The sequence below is a fragment of the Camelus dromedarius genome, chromosome 19 (assembly GCF_036321535.1).
Source record: "Camelus dromedarius isolate mCamDro1 chromosome 19, mCamDro1.pat, whole genome shotgun sequence".
Classification (NCBI taxonomy): domain Eukaryota; kingdom Metazoa; phylum Chordata; class Mammalia; order Artiodactyla; family Camelidae; genus Camelus; species Camelus dromedarius.
In genome coordinates, this window is record NC_087454.1 from 27,903,348 (window position 1) to 27,916,984 (window position 13,637).

At 45.7% G+C, this 13,637-nt stretch overlaps 1 protein-coding gene and 1 non-coding gene across 15 annotated transcripts in view; both read right to left on the reverse strand.

Moving 5' to 3' along the window:
- TRERF1 (transcriptional regulating factor 1) overlaps positions 1–13,637 on the reverse strand; it is a 195,041-nt gene that overhangs the window by 5,882 nt on the left and 175,522 nt on the right. For 11 of the 14 annotated variants that reach the window (XM_031434688.2, XM_031434686.2, XM_064476495.1 and 8 more), the window contains 4 exons: positions 11,391–11,479; positions 9,371–9,484; positions 2,685–2,888; positions 32–279 (listed from right to left, as the gene is read on the reverse strand). In XM_031434688.2, coding sequence (XP_031290548.2) covers positions 32–279; positions 2,685–2,888; positions 9,371–9,484; positions 11,391–11,479 — 655 coding nt within the window. The remainder of the gene's footprint in view (positions 1–31; positions 280–2,684; positions 2,889–9,370; positions 9,485–11,390; positions 11,480–13,637) is intronic. The other 3 variants (XM_031434699.2, XM_031434697.2, XM_031434702.2) reach the window with 1 other exon arrangement.
- TRNAD-AUC (transfer RNA aspartic acid (anticodon AUC)) lies at positions 3,877–3,949 on the reverse strand. The gene has a single exon. It is a non-coding gene; the product is annotated as a tRNA-Asp (tRNA).

The window sequence follows — 13,637 nt, forward strand, 5'->3', positions numbered from 1 at the left end:
TCGATTCAGCCCCTGGTCCATTTCTACCTACTTGCCGCACTCCTTGCAGGGGAAGATGGTGGTGGGGTCTGTCTCGCCACTGGTGGTGCTGTGAGAGGGTGAGCTTTTCACCGAGCAGTACCCGCTCTGGGCACTGCCAGGCTTCTGCTTCCCAGAAGGGACAGCACCTCGAGCTTTGGTCACCTGGTTGGTGCCACCATGGATGCGGGCATGGCCGTTCAGTGCCTGTCGGGAGCTGAACACCTGGGGAAGAAAGGGAGTGACATGACATCTACAGTCCTGAAAAGGAAATTAGGGTTATTAGTTACTCATTGGTAGAACACGTGATACTTCCAACATTGTCTAATGACAAGGTACAGTGGTTTCACATAAGCAAACTCTGGCAAATGGCACAGAAAGCAGACACCCGCTACCACAACCATAAATGCTGTGCTAATTAAAAAAGCCCATTGTTTTTATAACCTGAGGCTGGGGGCTCCACCCAGCACCTCCATCTCACCATTGGGCCATTTCCCCTCTGTACACCTGATTTTTTTTCATCTGTAAAATGAGGGGGTTTGGGCTAGCTTTAAAACTCTTTTTCAGCCAGAAACTACCTCCCGCCTCTTTTTTCTTTTCCTTTCCTTTATTTCTTCACTTAAAAAAAAAAAGTATCAAGTCTCGCTCAAAAGCTCCAAGCTAAAAGCAGAGGAGGTCTGGCTGAAAGATCCAGCACCCAGAACTGAACTCAGCTCTTTCTTCCCCACAGGAAGCCCTAGACCCCAAGAGACACAGCTTGAAAGACACTCACTGGCTGCTCTGATACAGTCTATATTTTATGCCTAAGCCCCCGTCAGTACCACAGTGTTGAAGCAACATTCTTATCCCCAAATTTTACTGCAGTTTGATAAAAAGGGGAATGACCCAGTCTTTTGAAGCTTGCCATCAAGCCCGTTTTCCCAGCCTCAGGATTCTGACATTTTGGGATGGATGCCGCCTTGTTGTGGGGCTGTCCTGAGCATCACAGGATGCTTAGTGGCATCTCTGGCCCCTATGCACCAGATGCCAGCAGCACCTCCCAGATGTGACAAACATGTTTCTGGACGTTGCCAACTGTTCGTGGGGAAAAAAATCATTCCCAGTTGAGACCCACTGCTGTAAAGGGATGCAATCCACACCCCTGAATTCCAAGAGCCCTAACTTCCAGATTGTTAAATGCATCAGCTCAGGGCAGTACCCACGGGGCTGTCCAGCCACAGATGGTTGCTCTGTGTTAAGTTCATGAGTTCTGTTTAGAGTTTTGCAGGACAAAAAAAATTTTTTTTCTCTGATTTAGCAGGCAAAACCTCTATGGTTAGGCAAGGAATAAAATCAATATGCTTTTCCCCTTGTTTTTTAAAGTCATGAAAAAATACCCGTCTTGCTGAGTATTTCTGATTGGGTAAAGTAAAAGATGCTTTCCCACTCTGTAAAGAATTTACTAGAACACCCAAACTATGAAATGAAGAAGTATCCAATTTCTAAACAAATTTGCCAAGAATACTGTCATTTAAAGTCACATCTTAATCATCCCTGAACGGAAGTGCTCTATACCATATGGCAATGAGGGAATGAAGCGTCCAGGTCATTAAACATCAAAGACAGAAACAAGCTAGCAATTTCTTATGTTCTCCTCAAAGCTAATGCAAAATGCATGTATCATTTAAAATTTTTTTTTCATTTTTTTCTTAAATGTAAATCAAGTGAATTTCTGCTTTAGGATCTAAATATTTTAAAGACGGTTGCTTTCTTAATCTAAGTGACAAGACACCACAAGCAGCATTCAACACACAGTATTATCCTATATGACATGACATACAAGCAAAGATAAGCACTAACTTCCGGAATACAGGGCTTCTTGTGAAAGGAGTAACATTCTAATTTTTCACGTAACACTTCTAGAACTTGCTTGCACAGGTGTGCCCAGCTTTAAGAAAACTGTTTTGGGAAAAGCCCCACAATTCAGATGAGTGGGGGACCAGTGGCGGACCAAAGCTAACAATTAAAAAATGTATATCCTTTAAAATACACAAGGAGCCCTAGATTAGGCCAATACGTCCTTCGGTGCTAAGAACGATCAAACGGTGACTTGGTTTTATTTTAGCTAAATAATGCTTCTACCGTACTTGAAAATACTACGTTAAGTAATTACAGACACCCTTTTAGCCTGTTTACATGATTAATTTGCTTAGTAAATCTTTTTGTTTCCCCCAAAGAGCACAAAGATAAAACTTTAGCTAAATCTTTGTAATTATGCCATAAAAAGAGATTGTTTCTCAGCGGGCTCTCTCACTGAATTTAATATGTTTCCAGGGCAGGACTGGGATGACACACAGCCCAGAGGAGTGGGGGGCACCAAGAAACATAAAGTTAAGTTCTGGAGGCCGAGGCTCACTGCAGAGCCTCAATCACATGCTTCCTGAGGGCGGGATGGACTTGTGTCCTCAGAGCACATGACACAGATCACACACTCCAGAAATACCTACAGGCCAAATGAATAAGTGAATGGATGGAAGAAAGAAAGCCATGTTAATGTGGACTTTCTCTGCCAAACCTTCAAGGCCAGAAGTGCGCCCTTTGTAAATGCATCATCTCTTAAAGCCAGGCACAGCTGGACCTGCGGTTCTCACTAGCCCCAGACCCCTGGAGGATGCAGAGACACTTACAGCCCCGCAGTTAGGCATCTCACAGATGAAGGAGCCTGAGGGCTGGCCCAGGGCCTGCAGAGGTGGCCCCTCTGCAGCAGCCAGGACCGGGCCTGGTGGAGGCTCCGGGGACTTCAGCAATTCAGTCTCCTCTTCTCTTGTGGACTTCCTGTCTTCTTCCGGGTCCTCCTCCTCCTCCTCTACCTCTTCTTCTTCTTCACTCGTCTGGGGTTAAGGCAATAAAAGCAAAAGAGGGAAAGTCCCCAAATGGCATTTGTAGTGATGAACAGAACCCACAAGCCAGGAGAGGAGAGAGGGGCTGGACGCTGGATCAACTTTTCTGCATCACGCGTGGCTGACTGAGGCCTCTGGGGAGGGATACAGTCTCTACAAGGCTGGTCACCGGACACTTGGAATTCTGAGGTCCAGGGAGTTCCCTCGACCCACCCTGGGTCCTCTCATCACTTACATAAAAATATGCTAAGACAGGGAGGAGAGATTTCTGTCTGGAGAGTTTCTCCCTCTCGTTCGAGACCAGCAGACCTTGACACTGACTCAAACCCAGGCAGGCTGCCCCACCTGTAGTGGCTCTGTCTGCCCAGAGCAGGGAGGAGGCTTCTCAAGCAGTCATGATACTGTGGAACCCCTTCTGGACAGAGAATGAAGATCTGTCGTGGTCTGTTTTTATAGGGCCTTATGACACTTCCACGCTAGATGGCCAAGCCATCGATTTGACCTGTGGAAGGCACGTGACACACAGCGTTCTGATGTGCTCCTGGTCTGTTATCGTCAGGAAACAGAATCAAAGAGTGAACCACACTGACTTGGAAAGGGAGAGTAAATGGAAGGAGATATCCTGTTTTATTTTCCACATGCCTTTTTTTTCCCTTTTGGTCTCTGACCATGGGTTGTTGTAGAAATGCCCTCCAGAGGCATTCTATGAAAAAGAACAAGAAAAATATTTTCTGTGAATAATTATCCTCTCTGCTACTGTGTCCCCTCCCTCTATTTCAGAATAACAACGAGGAAGGCGGAGAATTAAGCAGAAAGTCCTGACCTTCCTCAAGGTTAATAAGACAGTTAATGGAGAAGCCTGGAGGAGGTACCCCAGGCGGGTCCGGATGGAGGGCAGGGACCTAGGAGACCCTTTCATTTTATTTATTTATTTATCGATTTTTTGGGGGGGAGGGAAATTGGTTTATTTATTTATTAATGGAGGCACTGGGGATTCAACCCAGGACCTCGTGCATGATAAGCACACATTCTACCACTGAGCTATACCCTCCCCCTTTTTATTGAACTACCTTACTCTGTAATCTCGCCTCTCCGCAGTGCAGTGAAGGATGCTTGCTCCTCTGGGCCTACAAAGGACTGAGGACCAGGGAAAGGGAATTCTATGTTACATCAGTCTCATTTCAGCTTCTGTTTTACAGCCCTTTATGGTGTACAAAGTGCTTTCGCGTTTGCTGTGTCACTGAATAGGCTGTAAACAGCCGTCCTATTCTACAAACTAGGAAATAAAAGGGATTCCGGCTGTCTCCATGCCTGATGGGTCATTTGTCTCTGCCAGACTCTCCACATACCCACTGCTTAAAGCATGTGGGCTCCAGTTTGGTTTACTCCAGACAGTGATATAACTCTAAGTGAGCCTATGATTCTTAGAACCTAGAAGCGAGGATTTCCAAGAACAAAGATTTCTGAGAGCAGCACTATCCTGGAATCCAGAAAGCACAAGTTTTTCCTTTTCAGTTTGGATTTGGAGTGAAAGAGAAAGATAATTCCAGGAAACATGGACATTTAGTGTTGCCCCCACTGTTTGAGTATTCTCCCTATCCAATATGGTATAGATGCATATGTGGAATGATGTATTAATAGGGTCTACTTAAGAAGTAGTCCCAGTTTCTAGTGGGTCAATTAGGATTAATCAGTAATAATTACCATTGCTGAAAAGTGTCAATGACTACAGATCTAGGCTTAATACATTTTACAAAGCGATTTATGGTATAAGCTTATAGGTCTCTTACTAGTATAGAACATACAGGTTGATTTCACTTAACTGGCCTTTTCCCCATATGAATCCATCATCTTCCAGTCTCAAAGAACTTCAGGGAAAACCATGTTACGTCACACTCCAAGGGTTCACTCCATTCCTTTACAGAACTGGAACTTCGTGGTCTCAAGTATCAGGTTATTAAGCAGACCATGGCCTACAGCTTGCCATTTAAAGTAAATTACATGGGAACTTTAAATGACAACCACACTTGTTTCACTGTGGTGGTTATCATTATAATTTTCTCACCATGCCATTATCTGGCTTAAAAGCTCTTAGAAGAAAAGTTCCATATAGCCATTAAATTGCACATTAAATTATACTGTTCTGTGATTATATATGCCTCAGGAATTTAGACAGGTTTTATCGCAAACGGCAATCTCCACATGTTCACCAAATGATTTATCCTCAAGCCAACTGGCTCACCAGTGTGACTAAGAGAGGCAAAGGCAGGAGAACAAAAACCCTAGCGTGTAGGACTCTGTGTCAACAAGCTGGCCATTTTATGACATCCTGGGAAATGAAACATTTGGTAATATTCCAAAATTGGTAGAAGGTGGGCAAATACAGGGCAGGAAGGTGGTTCTTTATCTCACAAGGCGCTCAAAACCTGGAGAGTCCATACAAGAGTTTCTTGAGGAGGAGATGATTTTTATTTCTCAGGCCTGCAAATGGCATTTGTATTATGAGAAGTTTACAAGTTAAAATACAAATGCTCAACACCTCAAATTTATTCAAGGACACAAACGTGAGTGTTACAGTCATGAATGAACGACAATGCAATGATAACATACTGAGGGCCTGCTATGAATCCAGTCCCCTTTTCCAGTTCTCAAAAAGCCCTGTACAAATTCTTATTTTTTAAAACAAATGAGAAATTGGCCAGAGAACTAATTTTTCCCAAGATCACTGAGCTGGTAAAGAAGTTGAACTGAGATTTAAAACCTGTACTGTCTGATTCTAAAACCTCAGCCTTCACTCCCTGGCCACACGTGCACATCTGTCCATCTGGACATGGCTTAGGCTTTCCGCTCAAACAGAGCTCTGAAACCTCTCCAAACCGATGGAACCAGCTGCCGGTACAGATCAAAGGGAAGGAGGATGTTTCCCACGCCTCTCGTCAATGGATCATGCTGTAGGTAACTTAGGTGCTGGGACCACAGGGCAGCTGGTGGTTTGGAGACCTGACTGCTGTCTTCCAAAGTCAGTTAACTGCCTCAGTTGGTTTCTTGAATTGTGCTGAATTTCGGTCACAGCCAGACCCACAGACGCCCTGATTGGGAGCACGAGGCTGGGCAGGGGACAGGAAGGTGTGGTCAGTGCACTTTCCTCCCGCCTCCTTGGCCCCTTCTGCCTGCAGGGGTGGAAGGGCCTGTGATGGTCTCAGACCAGAAGTCAAATCACCCACTGGGTGAGCAACTGTGCTCTGCTGAGCTTCTAGCTCCTAAAGGGCCGTCATTCCTCACCCTCCTTCTTTTCCCCTCTTCCCCGAAAAGTCCCTGAGCTACTTAACCATGTTGGGGGAATACATCACCTGTCCCTTTAATAAAATACTGTGAGAAGTAGAAAACAAGCTTATGGTTACCAAAGAGGGAAGGGGAGGGAGGGATAAATTAGGAGTTTGGGATTAACAGGTATACACTACTATATATGAAACAGATAAACAATAAGGACCTACTGTATAGCACAGGGAACTATATTTAATATCTTGTAATAACCTATAATGAAAAAGAATATGAAAAAGAATCTATCTATCTATCTATCTATCTATCTATCTATCTATCTATCTATTATCTATCTGTATAACTGAATCACTATGCTCTACACCTGAAACTGATAGTGTAAATCAATTATGCTTTGATAAAAAAAAATTAAAATACTAAGCACACATGGTCAGGAGAGCTACCTAGGTGTCCAAAGCAGGCCCGGAGGACAAAGAGCAGGACTCCCTCCTAGGACTGTGCCTTCTGCACCCTCCCCAGTCCTTGCACCGTCCCAGTTTCTCATCTTTCTTGGCAAACTATCACCAGAAGGTTGATCGTGCCTTCACAGTGTCCGAAAGGGAGCTGTGAACTACCACGCTGGCCTTAGATCAAGATTTTCTTGTTTTCCAGGGGGCCTGAGTCATTTCTGTGCATAGTTTTTTGTTCTCCCTAAGTTCATAGGTCACAAGGTGTGGATGCACCTGACCCAGCCTAACACTGGCTCTTGGCAAATAAGCCCAAGAAGGTGTGGTGCCTGGGGCGCCGTCTTAACCTTTCCTCCTCAGTCTGAGGCTACATGCTGGCTTGGGCCTTTCCACCCACTTGCAAAGGACTGCCAGCCCAAGATGGCGCCTCTGCCTCCGAAAGTCCCACCTTCCTTAGCAGCCCTCCTCTGCTCAGAGTGCCCTGCTTCACCCAGTCTCCTCCAGTGAGTTCACAGAGGGACTGATTGGTGCCACGACCCAGGGTGACTCCCACCTGGGAAAAATGTTCACTCATTTATTCAACACACATTTACTGAGTGCTGATATTAGGCCAGGCACTGTCCTGGGCACTTGGTAACACCGAAACTGAAGAGCTGTCAATTTGCCTTAGGACTCCATATCCTCTGATTCTGCTCTCTTCCAAAATGTGCCTCCGACAGAACCCAGAATTGTCAAGAATTGAAAGGGACTTTTCAAATCATCTAAACTATTGGCCCCATTTTATAGGTCAGGAAGCTTAGAGGCCAGGTACTAGGTCTCCCAGGCCAAGATTCTTTCTTTTTTCTTTGGGGTGGGGGAGGGGGGCACAGCAGGTAACTAGGTTTATCTATTTTTATTTATTTTTTAACACAGGTACTGGGGATTGAACCCAGGACCTCATGCATGCTAAGCATGCACTTGACCACTGAACTACACCACCCCCTTCCCAGGCCAGGATTCTTTGTGCTTCCTTGTTTACTGTCTACCCTACTCACTCAGAAGGCAATGCTCTGAGTGACCCTGGGCAAGCCCCTTCCCCTCTCTGCCTGTGGAATGGTGGAGCTGGATGAGAGACAGTCCCTAAGGCCATATCTAAGACTTTCTGTTCCTCACCTTGTACTGCTTTTAAACACTCCTGTGGGTCGTGGTAAACTTTGTGTATGCCATATCTTCCCAAGTATAATATATGCTCCTGGGGCAGGGGAAGGTTGGGCAGAGGCCGGTTAGTGTCCCTCATTACCCAGAGCACTACAGACATAGTGGGAACTGAATTGCTTTCAGTTGATTGAACCAGAAGAGGCCACACTGCTTTTTTAAACATTAGACCACAGATGATAAAAAGGCTATTTAGATACGACATCACTAATTAAGCCAGTCAAATAAAAGTCCTGGTCACAGGAAATCCTGAATATAGGATACTGTCATCTCTGTTGAGAAAAATGACACCACCATTCTATTCCACAGATGTGTATTTTTTTGATATCTGGGTCCAAATATAAATTTATATATGTGTGTATGGCTAGGATCAACTGAGTTAGGAACCTGAGCTTTGAAGCATTAATGAGTCCCAAGTGTTCTGATACTTCTCTGAAAGAATTTGTATTTGATTGCTCTTAAGTATTACACAAAGGAATCAGGCTCAGACAACACACTCACCAGCCCTTTGACAATGGCTAAGTTACCTAGGCTCTGTGTTTCCATTTCCTAAAATGAGTCCATATGCATAAAGTGCCTCTTATAATGCCTGGAACACATGATGTGGTATGTAGTGGCTGTGAAAGAAATTAACCCACTTTTGTGCTAAAAACTCAGTTGAGGCAAAACTGGGAATGAAAGTATAATTATAAATATTCACGATACTCATGAATTCCAAACACTTTCCCTGATGGTTGCAGACTGGAATTTAGTAATCTGTTGTAAGTCTTGCAATTTTTACACACATGCGCGCGCGCACAAACACACACACACAGAGTAGATGTTTTCTACAACATGTGAGAAGGTGATTTCCCTTGGCTTTGGCTGCAGAGAAGAGGGTTAACCACAAGGACAAAAGAGGTAGCAATTTCCAAAGCCACACACAAGGGGTTTAGAGAGGATTCGGCCTCTTGATGTCTTTAGTAGGTTCTTCACCTTAATATGCAGACAACTTTGGACTGTTTGCTAAGGAAGGAAATCAGCGTCAGGGAGAAATGGTGATGTGAGGACCAGAATAATGTACACGCCACGAGCCAGTTCCTCAGTTAATGGGGAGCTCCTGGCTCCCTCTAGAGGTCAAAGCTGCACCTTGCACATGCCTCGTGGAAGCTGTGTAAAACCCGAGGGCCCCATGGTCTCTCTACGGCATGTTACGTTCTCTGGTCAGAAGCATCTGTAACATGGAAGGATCAGGAAGGGATATCCCAGGGTGTCAGGGCGCCTGCATATAAACCAGCTGCGTCAAGACTGGGACCGCCATGGTTTAACTCCCCTGGCTCCTACCCTCCTTGGAATGCAAACCAGTCCTCACCTCCTTAACTGATCACTGGGCTACGGGTCAAACACGAAGCTGCCTCCCCTCTGCCTGGTTATCCCAGGAAGTCAAGGCCAGAATCCACTCACCCACTCACCGTGGCTGCCTGGTAGCAAAGCCCAGCCAAACACAAGCCACTTGTAACTGGGGTGTGGGGTGAGGGTGGGGCCCGCATGAGCAGCACCTGCGTTTTCACTCACCACGCAGTCGTCGATGATTTCTGCCAGGCGTGTCCGGTGTTTCCGCCCCAACCGCATGATTTTTTTCCATGTGTAGTAGTATTCCACGCACTGAGCCACCGTCTTGGACTTCACCTGCCGGGAAAGCCATCTCAAGATCAGCTCTAGCACTGGGCAGCGTGCAGAGCAGCAAGCTTTCATAAAATGTTAATTTTATAATAGGTAGTAGGTTTACACAGTTTAAGAAAAACATATACATCCTGAAAAAATCTCCTTCCCACACCTGTTCTCCATTCATCCATCCATCCATCCATCCATCCATCCATTCACTCCCCACCCTCGCAACAGAACTAGCCCCTTTTGTTCACATCTTGGGTAGCATTCCAGAATTCCTTTACACATATACCAACAACCATGAAAATATATTCCTCGCCCCAGTCTGCCTCACAAAAGGTAGCACTCCATGTACTGTTTTGCACCTTGATTTTTTTCACAAGATAGCTTGGAGATTTTTTTCCACATCCACCCACAGAGAGCTCATTCCCTTTTTCAACCCATAAAGCAGCTTGCTTTTTCAAGTGCTTGAATGCATTTATCTCTCTGACCTGTTTACCTTCAAAATCTATTTATGAAAAATGTTCCTCAGTCATCAAACAGGAGTATAAGGCAAACATTATGAAGACAAGAGCTTGGTTTTTGCAGAAAATAAGCTTTGGCCTGTTCTCCCCTCAAAGGGGCAAAGGTAAATGTGTTTTAAAGAGGAAAAAAATTCCCTTGTTTAGTTCATAGTTCTCTAAGCTCAGAGTGGGGATCAATAATGTGGGTTTTCTGGAAGCAGATAAAAAGGCTATCTGTCCTCATGGGAGTGGGAACACAGCCACCTGCATGGTGACCGGAGAAGATGGGCACCTCCAGAAGTCTGGTCTCCACAAAGCTGCCCCTTCACAGCCACCTGAAAGTTTGAGTTTCTGCACCAGAATCACCTGGGGAGTGAGGTTAGTGTCCTAGAGAATTTTTGTTTAAAATTCTGCGTCGCCTGGCGAGCGTAACACCTGAATCTATCATCAGTCAACAAGGTGCAGGGCCTTTAAGGAATGAGGCCTTGGACAGGCCAATCCCGGGGAAGGTGACTCAAGACAGATGGGAGCATGGGGAGCATGGGAGCGGCTGGGACACGGAGCAGCAAAGAGCACGGTGTCCTCCAAGGCCAGGAAGGGCAGGCAGATCTGGGGATGGAGGCAAGCTGGAGAAAAAGTGAACCTATTCCGATTCTCCTCCTCCTGGATTAAGGACAGGAGACATGAACCTGGGACAATACTGACGACCGGCTCAGAGCCAGGGGCAGCTGTCCCCTGCGACCCTGTTCTCTGTGCACCTGAACATCTTAATGACCTTGATATCTCAGTGTGGCTCCCTCACTCATGGGTTTGCTCAAACACTCTGAATCACTGTAACTTTTAGCCTAAACCACCTCTCAGGCAATTAAGGCCTATGAAGTTTATCACGTGCTGGATAAAGTGCCGTTTCATCTTTGTAAAACAGTTCTATTCTGCTGTGAAGTGCTGCAGACAGAACATATTATTTTCACTATTACTGTCCTGAGCAGAGGCCAGCACCAGACATCCTGCCGCCAGAGTGGGGAGGGCACATACCCTCCCTGCTCCAACCTACCCCCGCGCGCCAAATTCTGTCAGAAACATGATAGATCTGTCAAATACACATGAAATAAATTTTATAAATTGCAAACCAGAGGTCCCAGGTCTATTTATCCTGATAGAATGCATAAGTTACGCATTTTTATTAGGGTAAAAACACCCCACCCCTGCCACTGCCACATCTAAATAACCTCTGTCCTCCTCCCCCGACACCCCTGACACTGGGGCCGTGCCACCCACAACAAATACCATCCTTTACCAGCAAGGGATGGAAGACATTCTTTTTGTGAGAGTGTCAAACCAGTAACCAAATATTTCCCTCTATCTTTAAGTGTACAACTTCCCAAATTCAGTTTCAAGTGAGTAATGGGAAAGAGCATGCTTACCATCTTCTGTACAAAAATAAAGTCTTTGCTGTAAGTGGCTAGTGCTTTGTTAAACAGTTTTCTTTCTAGGGAGGTCCACTTGTCTGAACCTACAACAAAACACAAACTTCATCAAAAATAGCTCTGTTCTCCCCACTTCTAATTGTTGGTTCACTTAAGCTACAAAATACAACTGTTCAGCAGCAAGTGATATAATCCAGATCACACTCCTGTTTGAACAAAAAGTCAGTGTCATGTCATGGTTCGCAGCCCTGACACGTGGGTTCAAATCTCAGCTGCAGCCTTGACCTTGGCAAGTTGCTGAACCTAAGACTCAATTTTGTTACTTCCATATGGGAATAATTCTAACTGTCTCCAACTCTTAGGAATTTTGTCAGGGTTAAAGAGGAGGACGCATAAAAAGTGTCTAGCTTAGTAACTGGCAAATCGTGAATGCTCAACAGACTTTAGCTGCAGTTTTTATATAATTACAACAAGGGCAAGTACTCTCACGGCAGGTGCTCCACACAATGTGGTGGATTCAACAGCCTCCACCCGCAAGATGCTCACAACTTGATGGGGAGGAAAACCACTGCATTCAAGGTAATGACTGCAGGGGTGAAGGGAGGGGTCGGGTGCCAGTGGGGCACAAAGGAGGAAAATCACACTCAGGTTAAGGCTTACAGGTAGAGAAAACACCTGAGCACAGTTTAAAAAGACACCAAAGCAAGTTAGGCAAGAAGGAGATGGAAGAGAATTCTGGGGAGAGAAAGCAGTGTGTGCAAAGTCAGAGGCAAGCAGTGAGAGGACACATTTGATTCATTCATTCATTCATTCATCCATTCAGCAGATATTTAGTAGGTGTTTACGACATGCAAAACACTAGGAAAGGAAAAGCTAATACTTATAGGTGCTTACTGTGTGGTATGGCAGGTTCTAAGCACTTGAAAGCTATTAGTCATTTGGTTCTACCAACAACCCTGTAAGATGGGTATTACTGCTACCCACTTTACAGATGAGGGAATGAAGGTGCTCAAGGGAGAAGAAATAATCAAGCATGGCTCAGCTGTAGGGTTCCAGTGGAGGAAAAGCAAATGAGGCTGGGAGGTGAGTGGGACCAGTTCCTGACAGATCCGCAGACCAGTGAGGAAGAGGCTGGGCGGGTGCATTTGCCTCGCTGGCTAAACTCGATATTCATGTCAAAGCAGGATATGCAGACAACCATAGAGGATGGTGCTGGCCTGTCTCCAAGGGGAGTCCTATTTCTGGAGGCTGCAGGGAAGGCTCAGTCACCCTGGCTGCTTTGGAGAAAACTCTGCCTCGTTCTGATTTTTTGAATTCTCCGTATCTCCGATTCTTTGGATGGTACATGGCTGGGGCTTTCACAAGCCTCCACCTTTCAGAGCTCTAATCCTCGGAACTATAGTATTTTTCCTCCCAACCAGAACAAGCCCAAGATTTCCATTTTGCTATGGTTGACTGATGGGGCTGAAGTACAGGAAACCTGAATTGCTTTTTCTGTCAGAAGTTCAGCCCATATCAATCAGGTAGAAACCACCCCCGGCAGGGAGGCAGGAGGCAGGGACCCCAGGATCCCTGAGAAAATACGTGACTCAGTAATGTCAACTCGGATTTCTGAAATAAACACCTTGTCTGTGTGACTCCCTGATGGGTCCTTAAGCCAAGAGCTCTGGCTCCAGATGCGGATACACTCTCCACAGCTGGGCTGGTTCAAGTCCCTAAAAAACCAGGGCCACCACCGGATTTCTTTGGTTTGCAAGTTTCTCGCTTTACTTCTAGAAGGAAGCAGCTTTCTGATTAATCTCTGGCACAAGGAAGCATCTTCCACAGGTTCTGGAGACCAGGATATCTCTGGCTGTGCGAACCGTTGCAATGGGGTGGGGGGGCCTGGAGAAGCTTTGCTAGAGTGGATGTGAGCAGAGGCGGTCGGTGGGATGTGGGGCTCTGGAGCTGTTCCATCACCATTCCTCAAATTCTGTCCAACATTCAAGGGCTTGGGGTCCCAGTTCCCATATGTTCCCCTTGCCCAGGGGCAGAGACAGAAAGAGAAAGACGTAAAGGATTAACCAACAATTTAACTGAAGGACCAAAGAGGAGCCATGGTTCCTTTTAGGTATCTATCAAAACAGCAAAGAGAGTTCAGGGAGGTAATGGTGTAAGAGGACCGTGATGGGGACATGTCACACGAGCTGAGCTCCTGGACAGGCTTGTCAAGAGGCTGATGTGCTGCTCTGTTGTGGGTCCAGT